This window comes from Mytilus galloprovincialis, chromosome 12 (genome assembly GCF_965363235.1).
Source record: "Mytilus galloprovincialis chromosome 12, xbMytGall1.hap1.1, whole genome shotgun sequence".
NCBI lineage: Eukaryota > Metazoa > Mollusca > Bivalvia > Mytilida > Mytilidae > Mytilus > Mytilus galloprovincialis.
Window position 1 is genome coordinate 14,481,042 of NC_134849.1, and position 12,334 is coordinate 14,493,375.

The window sequence follows — 12,334 nt, forward strand, 5'->3', positions numbered from 1 at the left end:
GCAATTTAAACACACAACACTCACCGTCATAATGATTATGTTTAATCCATTCATTTAGCAGGTCGATAGCATCTGTTAAAATAAACAAAAACACAAATAAGAAAAACTTGTGGACTATTGAAACTTGAATTTAAAAATCAAAAACCAAATTTAAAAAAATTGCAGAAATAGTTGATGAAAAGGATAAAAAAACTGAATTTGTTAATTGCTTGAAATAAAAATAAAAATAATGAATGGAAATCAATGATTTTGATCGGATTTATATCTGTGAATTCTGTTTGGTAAACTACAAGTATGTGATTAGTTCTTGTCAGAATGTCCTCAGCAACACATTTTATAATTTTAGTACATCGAATACTTTTGTATTATGCTGGTATTTTCAGCTTGCATTGTATAACCAAACATTTTTATATCTTTTTTTAGTATTTAACATAATTCCCCTTCTTTTGTATAAATGAGGGACGAAAGATACCAAAGGGAGAGATAAACTCATAGATTGAAAATAAACTGACAACGCCATGGCTAAAATAAAAAAGAGACAAATAAAAGTACAACGTTTACTTCAATTGACATATGTTAATTAAGCCCTGGCCACAGCAAACCCGTGACACATTTATGCAGCGCCACGAAATAACATTTGGTGAAATCATGGGTCATCTGTTATCGTCGTATGACAGTCGCACGACAGTCGCATGATATTTTGAGCATCGTGGCGCACTTGTGTGTCGGGACACAAAAAGTGGACATGCATGTGTTGCTCTACGATTTTTTGTCTTGTCAGTGTCTTGTGGCTGTCGTGAGAGTGTCTTAACACAGTCATACGACTGTCGTGCGATAAACACATTGTCGTGGGTATCAATATGAACAATCTTATTACAACAATCGTATATCTGTAGCACGGCTGTCGCACGATTGTCTTGTTAATACTAAATTTCGTACGATGCTCGCACAACATTGATTGTCTGTCGTACGACAGTGGTACGTTAGTTGTGCAACATATTTTCTTTTTTGATATAGAAGAATACAATTCGGCGGGAATGAATGTTTGTAAAAACATACCGTCTGCCGTTTAAAGAGGATGGCTATTCACCAGAAGGATTACACTTGGCCCTGCTAAATAGGCGCCTTGCCTGACTCAAACAAGATATGAATGCAAGGTAGTATTCTCTTTACGTTCGTTCGATTCCGTGAACAGTATAGAAACCAGCAAAACGCCGGACGTTGTTGGGTTTGGCCACGGATAGAACGGCGCCTGAAGTTTGAGCAGTTTAGTACATTGATGCAATTAAGGCTTGGAAATAAGAACGTCTGCTTGCAATGATATTTATATTGGAACTCTGAGTAGATAACGTCACAACAACGGTTACGTCGTGTACATAGAGAGCGGTAGGGGGAACACCTCCTGTGCAAACTTTAAAATATATGATGAAACCTTTCGGAGGAAGGGTGCTCGACCCTGACGAGCGTATTTTTAATTATAGAATCTTAAGGCCCGCCGAATCGTGGAAAACCTGTTTAGATCCTGGCTCACCTTTGGTGTTTTCTACTCATCACCATTCAATTGTTTCCGAGACGTGCACTTGTTGATGCATAGTGTTACATGACCTTATGCGTGATCACTATCCCGGCTTCGACACGGGTGACCATGACTGGGTTGATGAGCATACAAATATTTTTCCGGGTGCCTGGCGTCAAAAGACAATAACAATCAAAACCAAGGAGTACACAAAGACTCACAAAACCAAAGGATAGTTACATCACCAGTTATACATAATAATTAAGAAACGACACGAACTCCACTAAAAACCGGGAGTGAAATCAGATGCTCCAGAAGGGTAAGCATTTCTTGCACCGTATACGGCAACCGTCGTGTTATTTCTTTGTTAAAGCCATGCACAAGGTCAACCAGGCCTCAAATAACAAAAAAAAAGAAAACAGATTCGTGTTTATATAAACCAAAAAACTTGTCTAACACTGAGGAAGAAAGACTTCTATGGCAGAATGCTATAATCTGAACACTTGACTATTAAATGTTAACTATACTTGTCAACTTTAAACTGATGATTGTAAATTAAATGTTTTGATTACTTTAGAAGCAGTCTTATGTCTTTGATAGGAAGATTAATGATCAACAATATGAATTCACATAAACGGCGGTTCCTAAAATACATGTAACAAAAAAGGACCACTTAATTTAACTATTTTAAGCACAAGAATAGACAATCGAATCGCACGACAGTGGCACCATAGTTACACGATAGTAACTTGCGCATCCCATGTCATGAAAACCTGAAGAAAAAAACCCACTTGCAATTACCATACGTCTGTTGCACTACCAACTTGCAACAAACCCACGACAGTACAATTGCAATTTTGTTCTGTCGTGTACCTATCGTAGAACCATCGTGGACATGTAGTAGATAATGTGACCACTCGAAATAATGTTTTTTTACATTTTGCACGCAATTGCCACGAAAACTATTTTATAGATCTTCCACGACAAAAATCGTACGATCTGTTGTAACAAGGGCTTTAGAATCAAGTAGCAAAAAAAAAAAAAAAAAAAAAATAATAACCGGTCAACACTTTTTCGTGTCCCCTATTGAAACAATATATATGATTAAAACCACTGATTTGCGATTAAATGATTAATGGTTAGGATTGTCTTAAAGGTATAGAATTCTGTAAAACAAATTCTCAAAATTGTTGTTACTAGTAACCTAAAATGTATTTTATTTAGCAAAACGTTTACCTTTTTTCTAAACTATGATGTATTTTCAGGCGATATCTAGAAAATATATTTAGAACTTACGATTTTTCCTGTCTTCATGATCACATTTTCCTCCTGTTACAAAAATACAAATTTGAAAATGTGATCATTATTTAATTTTAATGTGATTGTCTTCTAGTACATTAGTTATATTATTTTTGCTTAGCATCATGATGCAGAGCTATTATATTCAGTCGTCATACACGCCATCCTAAAATACTAACTTATCACATATATATTCTGATTGGTTGCGAAATTATAGCAACAGCTATTGGAAACAAAATAGTAATTGACTTAAATGAGAGAAAGATTTACAGACCCCTCTCATCTCAACGTGTATTTCATTTCCGATCAACTGTCAATCGTTCAATCGTGTTCGTTTTATTCTTTCTGACAATCTAAGTACACCTCCAACGAGGCACATCTTCAGAGTCGTGTCTATTTGTAAATGTTTAAATTTGCAGCATGTAAAGTCATCAAATGTTGTATGCACACTGTTAAATAAAATTTATTTGATGTCGATCAAGATCTAATCACATTTTAATTATACTAAATTAAAAACCAGCACACATACTACTTAAATAAGAATAGAGCGAAACAGTTCTTAGCCTTTTAGAAAGTTTAAACTTGTTTACTATAAGATGAACGCGAAGTGAAAATAAATATTTTTGACGTCGAGTCGGTTTGTGTTTTTATCATCGCCATCTTGTTTACATGTGTTGCAAAAAGTAGTCCTTCAAAATCGTCTATCGGAAATTAATATAATGACGTCAAGAGCCACCACCGAAAGCCCTCTGTACCAATCATATAAACGTATTGCCGAATATGCAAATCATATAATATAAAATTAAGGTAAAAAGAGACCTGCAATATTTAGTATTGATATTATTTCGCATGCTTGTAAAATTGCTTGTAAGACGATCGAACGAATATAAACAAGTAAAACTGGTATCAGGATAGAAGTATGCAAGCATAAATACATTGTTGATGCATAAAATAAATATTCAAAACAAGAACAAAATACAATTACGATTTAACCAAAAGCTCATTTTAAAAGAAGGACGAAAGATACCAGAGGGATTTCTACTATATAGAAAACAAAAGACACCAAAGAACACGAGCCTCACTAAAACAAAAATGATTTCAGGTGCGCTTGTATGGTATACAGATATTTACGTACAGTACGATATGTATTGTAATGACCGACTTACCGTCTTGTGTACTATTACTGTGTTGATCTGAAACAATTATCAAAATAAATATTGGTATGATTATAATCGTTTCTATCACAAATGTATTATAGATAATATTATGATTTGTATTATAATTGACATTTCTTTTGTAAAGAATTGTGCTTCTGCTTCTACTGCGGCTGCTGCTGCTACTGCTGCTGCTGATAATGATGACTATTATGCTGACAAGATTAGGATAATCATGTCGTTAATCATAATTATGGTGCTATTGTTGTTGATGCTGATTTTTGTTTGTTATTGTTGCATTTTTATAGAACTTCGTCCTGAAAAAAATTAATCAACCAAATAACCCGTGACGTTCTTGACCACGTGGTCACCAGAATATAAGTAAAACATCTGTTACATGATTTAGTAACTTGAAAGTTACCCGCTAAACATTAAAAACACCACAAACCTCATCACCCTTATCATTATTAACGTCCCTTTGAATATCAATATTTTCATAAAGATATATTTTTATCATTAACATTGATGTTGCCGTTTGTCTTCATCCTTTATATATTATAACAGTTATACATAACCAAACGAAACTTCTTCGGGACGTAATGTTTTTTTTTTTATATATATATATATTCTGTGTCATCAGATTCACAAAGGTTAACATTTGATATTGATATAACTGCAATTAAACAATGCTTTGTTTAGCCATGTGAACTTTTTCTGCAATATTCAGTTTATACATGTTTTACTGTATATGATAACATTTTTATAACAATACTATTATCATTATTGATTGTTATTGCTGGTGATGTGAATATCATTAGTTTGTGGCCAAAGCTCATTGTTTTATAGTTTAAACAAACAACGTTTGAAGTAATATTCCATTGAAGACAACAGTGTGATACCTACAGCTTACATAGTATCAAACTAGGGTATCAAAGGTAATTTCACATGCACTTGCACGTCTACAATATTTTAATCTGGACATAACAGTATAGACTCGTGTTCATTACAGCTGTTTAAAAAAAGAGGGACGAAAGATACCAAAGGGACAGTCAAACTCATAAATCTAAAACAAACTGACAACGCCATGGCTAAAAATGAAAAAGACAAACAGAAAAACAATAGTACACATGACACAACATAGAAAACTAAAGAATAAACAACACGAACCCCACCAAAAACTAGGGGTGATCTCAGGTGCTCCGGAAGGGTAAGCAGATCCTGCTCCACATGCGGCACCCGTCGTGTTGCTTATGTGATTACAAATCCGGTAAATAGTCTAATTCGGTAGGTCAAATTCATGAAAGGGAAGGGGATTGTAGTTACGACGTGAGGAACATATCCGATATCATTTGTGAAATGGTTATTCCATAACGGTCAACCAACTCGTGATGGCGTCCGTAAAATTTACGAAGGGATGATTTCAACTTCACCATTTGGAACTCTTGATTTAATAGCTTCCTTGTGAGCAGTAACCCTCTATCAAGAAAATCATGATAGGAAATGCAAGCACGGGAATATCGTATCAATTGAGAGATATATACCCCGTATGCAGGTGCTGCTGGAATGTTGCTACTTAGAAATGGAAAGTTCACAATTGGAAAGCTGAAATCATCTCTTTTGTCGTAAAGTTTTGTCTTCAACCGACCCTCATTGTCAATTTCTAGATGTAAGTCAAGATATGAAGCTGACTTAACTGTATCTGTAGTATCCTTTATCTCCAATTCGATGGGATAGATGCGTTCCACATAGTCACCAAATTTTGAATTGTTTAGTGAAAGAACGTCATCTATATAGCGGAAAGTAGAGTTAAAGGATATTGCTAACTTCTTATCTTTCTTCCTAAGAAGTTCCTGCATGAAGTCAGCCTCATAATAATAAAGAAACAAGTCAGCAAGTAGAGGGGCACAGTTTGTTCCCATTGGTATGCCGACAGTCTGTTGAAAAACACGTCCTCCGAACGTAACAAATATATCGTCAATCAAGAAATCAAGCATCTTGATAATATCGGTTTCAGAGAATTTTTTGTTTGAATCAGAGTGATTCTTTACAAAGTAGGATTTATCCCTCCCTAAGACAAGATACTTGTATCTACGTTGGCCATTCTTTTTTATGAAGCAAAGTAATACCAACTCTTTTAATTTGTCTTTAAGTTTGGAATGTGGAATACTTGTGTAAAGAGTAGAGAAGTCAAATGTTTTAATACTGTTACAAGATGAAAGAGAGTTAGATTGTATGTACTCTAAAAGATCTTTGGAATTTTTAAGTATCCACATCTGATTCACGCCACCTCTAGAATAGGCAGTTTCACAATAACTTTGAAGCCCGTCTTTGATTGCTGATAAAATGGATGTTAATAATTTAGAAAGAGGTTTTGTGGAGCACTTGGAAGACCCAGCAATATACCGCTGTTTGTAAGGACACTTATGTAGTTTAGGTATCCAATACAGTGATGGAAGATCCAGTTCTTCATCTTTGGTTGAAATACCAAAGGAACAAAGAACAGACCTATGATTATCCAGGATTTCCTCTTTGGTAAGTGTCGTGAGGGTATATGTTGAGTTTCCAAGTGAATTGTCTATACCTAATTCGTTTATCAAGCAATTAATGTAATGACTTTTACAGACAAAAACGATGTTATTTGGGGCTTTGTCTGCTGGGACAACAACATATTTATCATGGAGGTCGGATAGGTGTTTAGCAACATTTGGGTCTTTAAAAATTGACGTAGCATGGGTTAAACTATGATAATAGACATTGAAAAGTCAGTTTTTGTTTATACGTTTGATGTGTTTTATCATTTGATTTTGCCATTTGGTTAGGGACTTTCTGTTTTGAACTTTCCTCGGAGTTAAGTATTTTTTTTTCTTACTTTTCACATGCACGTGTACGTCTAAACTGCTTTAATCCCGACATAACAATGATGATTTGGGTTCATTACAGCTTAGTCTGATCTGTTTGATAACGACAACAAGTAAAACAAATGTCAACATACTTGCAATACTAGACAATAGATTGTTCCAGTTTGAGTGCCAGTCTTGAGAACTAACGACGACCAGGCCTATAGAAAAACGTAAAAACTGACAGTTAATTTATAGCAAATAAACTCACCATTTATACCAGAATTGAAAATAAGTATTAACGCCAAATGCACGTTTCCTCTACAAAAGACTCATCAGTGACGCTCCAATGAAAAAAAAGTTAAAAGGCCAAATAAAGTACGAATTAGAAGAACACTGAGAACCAACAATTTCCAGAAGTTTTGCAACATACAGATAAAGTAATATATTCCTGAGGTAGACATGGTAAAAAAGTCTTAGTATTTAAAACAACATCAAAGATTTTGTAACAGTTAATTTAGAATTATCACCATATCAATGATGATTCATTTCAACACAGATGTGTAACAGTACTTTTAATAATTCAATATACAGACTATACTGGTTTTTTGGTTTATAAGAATTCCTGACCCCTGAAATTTTTGAGCATTTGACAAATTGTCTTTTCGTTTGTTGCAGGGATAAGTCATTTTTAGAAAAAAACAAAAGTATAATGTTAAAGATTAATGAAAATATAGGTTTATTGGACACCATCTATACAGGTTCAAAGATATATGTATGCAAATAGGTTTTTTTTCTAAATACAAATGAATGTTTGCTTATTTAAATGCAATTTCGAACTGTTCAGCGTTTATATAATTTTCAAGATAGAATTTTCAACATTTGTTTTCATCATAAAAGGTGATCTACTTATGCAGCAATAGTATAACATGTGTGCGATGACTTATAGCTGATAACGTGTGTATTGGGTATGTTGTCTTAAGATACAACTAAATATCCCGAATCAAATAAAACAGAAATATCATTGCCAAAATCAAAATCGACGACAAAACAGTAACGAGGAAGCATTTCACAGTTAGATAAAGGTTAAGCAACACAAAACCCTTCAAGACACCGTGATGAGCTTATGAGCTATGGAATAGCCAACAGTTCTTGATCTGCATATGACACCTGTGGTGTACCTAGTGCAAGCAAGTATCCAGCGATATATTATGTTCTTCATGTCACAATCGACGTAACAAATTAGAAATGTGGCATCTACAAGTGCAACTATTTGTCCATGGACTTATATGCGACACACATATTCATTTTTTCAACCAAATCAAATAATTGTCGTTCTAAGCGTTGACGAAACTTCTAAACATCAATTCGAATCTTGAATCCGGGTAATCTGTGAATTCCTCTAAACAGGAGCCTATGACAGCAAATGTGAATATTACTGTACCAGTTGTTCGAATCTACAAATATTCACTAATTTGATCCTAAAAGATAGTCTTAATACCGGCAACCTACTTTCATAAAAAAAAAAAACGTAGCAAATGATGCCTGATGCCTTTGGATATCTTGACTACATGTCGTGTCTTAAGACAAGTAATAGTGACACATTTCACCATATGTCTGTTTACACTGATAGTCTTGTCGTATAGATAAAGAAGTTGCAGGGGTTATGAATACACACATTCCTATAGAACGGACAGATATTAAATGAGCATAATCCCTTCAAATGTTTGCACTTGTCCTAAGTCAGGAATCTGATGTACAGTAGTTGTCGTCTGTTTATGTAGTTCATACATGTTTCACGTTTCTGGTTTTTATATAGATTAGAACGTTGACTTTCTCGTTTGAATCGTTTTACACCAGTAATTCCGAGGTCCTTTATAACTTGCTATTAGGTGTGAGCCGCGGCTGCGTGTTGAAGGCCGTACCTTGACCTATACCTTGTTACCTGGATGAAGAATTGTCTCATTGGCACTAATACCACATCTGCCTATGTATCTATATCTATATATATATATATATATACGTACTCTTTCGTTGTATTTATATGATAAACAAACAGGACCCCATTTAAATAAAGTTCATCAGCAATCAATCAAAACAGGTGCATAAACTAATACTCTGAAAACATATTACCAGAAAGCAATTTCTCAAGTCACCTTGAAAATAAAGTGTCAATGTACTCCATAGCAAAACATATCATATTTCAATTGAAAAAAAATTAAATACGTACCGAATGCACATATGACTAGAAGACTTCCTCCTTTCATATTTGTTTGCTAGGCTGTGGAACGTTTTGTTAATGAATTGAGAGTTAGATATGCATGAATAAGTGGCCTACATATCAGACAACGTTCAGTTGACTTAATGAAAAATCGTGACCGAAAATTCCACGGTCTTATCAAATACAGGAACCTACAAATGAAGTAAACTATTATCTAGATTTCGCATGTGAATTTGCAAAAGTTTCATTTCAACTGTATTTAATTTTTTGAATAATGGTAGCATAAAAAAATGTTATAAAGGATAGATTTAAGATACCATACGACATATTTTGTTGATAGTAATACAAAAGGTTAAAAATACTACACAGGGAAAAAGTTACCAGTATGCTCGAGTGAATTGTAAACTTATTTTAATATGAGTCGGAGTTCCTTATGTACTGACGTTGTTATTCATCCCATCATTCATTACGTGTTAAAGTGCTACTTTTCTTTGTCTTTAAAAATTTCAAGCCTTTTTGTGGTAGTATAGTTATGGCGTGGCGCGGTATTTATACATTCCGCCAATGTATTGTTGTACTATGGTCATTTTTGTTTTCTTGACTTTCATTTTTGCATAAGTGTTTTGTATATTAATTGTTTACAAGCCATTTGGGTTTTCTTAGTTGAAATAGTTGTATGTTCTTATAGAAAATGTATAGTGACTCAGATAAAAACACAATAGTAACTACTGTACCAACTGTTTTTACATTTGTACCTGTTATGCCTTTTTGTTTTGTTTTGTTGTAACATTGTGGAGAAGATAACAAATTTTACTAGAATTGCATACAAGTGAAAGGTATAGCTAGTTATAAATCAATGTTTAATTTGACATTTTCTACGTAAGGAAAACATACATAACTTCATTTCTACTGTCCATTCACCAATGATGAGTTCTCAGTGATTGAATCGCTACATTTTTGTTGTAAGCAATATGTCAATTATATATTGAATGTCAGGAATGATTGTAAGATGTACATGTCACGATTATCTTTTTGCATGGTTAATTGATCAATGCCACACTGTATTACAAATGTAGTTAGATTTGTTTCTCAGAGACTATTAGAAAAATTAACTATATTTAGTGTACTGGGTGATCACAAGACGTTCTTATCTGTCTTGTAGGTTTCATATGACCTTGGCACCCTTTTCATTGTTTATTTATCAACATTAAATTTTAATGGGTTATGGTGCTACTCAGATAATATAATCAATAGATCAAATGTACTGTGTGCATGCAATCATTTTAGATGTACATGTTATAAGGTTGGCAGGTTTTATTTGACCTTGACCTCAATTTGAAGAGTCATTTATAAAATATTATTTATGTGATTCATGTAGGAAATTGTAATCCTACCTGAAAATATTCTCACTCAGTTATGCTTGATTATGTGGTGAAATAAAATGTTGTCTTCCATGCATCTTGTAAAATGCTTTCCTCTAATTCTTAATTATGTTTCATTGGATGTAAAGCTAGCCATATATTTGTTTTATAGACAACCTCCCTCTCATAGCTGTTTGACATTATGCAAATAACAATTTGTGTCTTCATAATACCGACAAAAAGGTTCACGATTGTTATTTACTTAAATGAAATCCGCCACATATAAGTAAAACTGTACTTAAGGTTGTTTTTACATTATATATGTTACTATCGGCATACGAGATCACGAGTTGGTGTCACATGGGGATCAATGGTGTGTTTAGAAACTTCTAAAGGTAACCGAGGTCACAATGTTTCTTATTTATAGATATAATCAACCATTCGAAACTGTACACACCAGTCTTGTATTGCTAGCTTATCGAAATGTATGCGTACGAATAAAGCAATTATTTTCAAAGTGACTTGAGAAATTGCTCCTGATCATGCTGATATTTAGAAAAAATCCTGTAGTCTAAAAAATCGAAAGTGCAGGTTGTTACAATCAAAGTCACAAAATAAACGTGTATGTCCTTGTGTTCTTGTATGTGTTTCTTCGGTTGCTTGTCCGTTTTTCAGATTTTTTTTCTATACATAATTTGAAATAAAACAGTTACTTATATAGTTATCAGGTACATAATGTACCAGAATTATAATTCAGTACGATCGACGCGCGTTTCGTCTACATAAGACTCATCAGTGACTCTCATATCTAAATATGTATAAAGCCAAACAAGTATAAAGTTGAAGAGCATTGAGGATCCAAAATTCCAGAAAGTTGTGCCAAATACGGCTAAGGTAAAAAATTGAAAACAAACGTTTAATAAGTTCTTGCGTTTAATGCCCTTATATGAACTATTTACCTTCATCAGGAACGCTCAAAGCCAGACATTTGAAATCCGAAGATGTATAAGTACCGAAAATTGTTGAAGAGCTATGTGTAAAAAATACCTAAAATAAATAGCCAAATTCATCTAAAGCCAACTTTGCCTGAGGGAGTTGAAACCTTAGTTTCATAATAATTTCAAAATTTATAAACGGACAATTTTTAGTAAAGTTTGTAAAATCTTGTCAGTACCGAAGCACTGCCTACTGAGCTGATGATACCCTCGGGGACTGATAGTCCACCAGCAGATGTATCGACCCAGTGATGTAAAAAATTGAAAGCAAGACGTTTAATAATTTCTTGCGTCTGAAGCGCTTTTCTGGATTTACCTTCATCAGGTAATCTATGCCTGGGATAAGAAAATCCTTAGATTTTCGGTAAATACTTAAACACGCCAATATGCTTATACGTATAAACCGTGTTGAACCTGACAGAAACGCTGTATTAATATCAACCGGGCGAAGTTACCATTATTTAGCTATGCAGATGTAATTACTTTGGAATACATAAATATCTAATGTTGTCGTTTGGAACACATATATATAATATGTAATCGTTATGTCTTCATTGTCACGTATAAATGGAACAAAGAGATAGGGTTTCTGACTTAACTGTGCTTCTATTATAAGGCAGTACAATCTTATCAAACATAAAACAATCGTCTTATTTTTTGGTTTAAATATGATAGTATTTGATCCTTTCAAAACGGATTTCGAACATTCTCTAGCTTCCACATTATTTTAAACATTAAACTGTACGAAAACATTCTTCCTTTAAGTTCAGAAAATGTGTCAACCCATTGTCCCTAATATGGCAAAACAAGGATAATGATTCTGTTTCATAGATTACAGATTAACATACACATGATACATTTGCAATTGCAATTTTTTTTCAAAAGTACCAGGCTTTTAATTTGATACGCCAGACGCGCCTTTCGTCTTCATAAGTCTCATTAGTGACGCCC

General features: G+C 33.8%; 1 protein-coding gene across 2 annotated transcripts in view; it reads right to left on the minus strand.

Moving 5' to 3' along the window:
• Positions 1-9,088, minus strand: part of LOC143055008 (uncharacterized) — a 45,674-nt gene extending 36,586 nt beyond the window's left edge. The window contains exons 1-5 of one of the 2 annotated variants that reach the window (XM_076228131.1): positions 9,037-9,088; positions 6,962-7,027; positions 3,982-4,008; positions 2,813-2,845; positions 25-72 (exon numbers count right to left, since the gene is read on the minus strand). In XM_076228131.1, coding sequence (XP_076084246.1) covers positions 25-72; positions 2,813-2,845; positions 3,982-4,008; positions 6,962-7,027; positions 9,037-9,073 — 211 coding nt within the window. In that variant the 5' untranslated portion in view covers positions 9,074-9,088. The remainder of the gene's footprint in view (positions 1-24; positions 73-2,812; positions 2,846-3,981; positions 4,009-6,961; positions 7,028-9,036) is intronic. The other variant, XM_076228130.1, reaches the window with a different exon arrangement.
• Between the last annotated feature and the right edge of the window lie 3,246 nt (positions 9,089-12,334).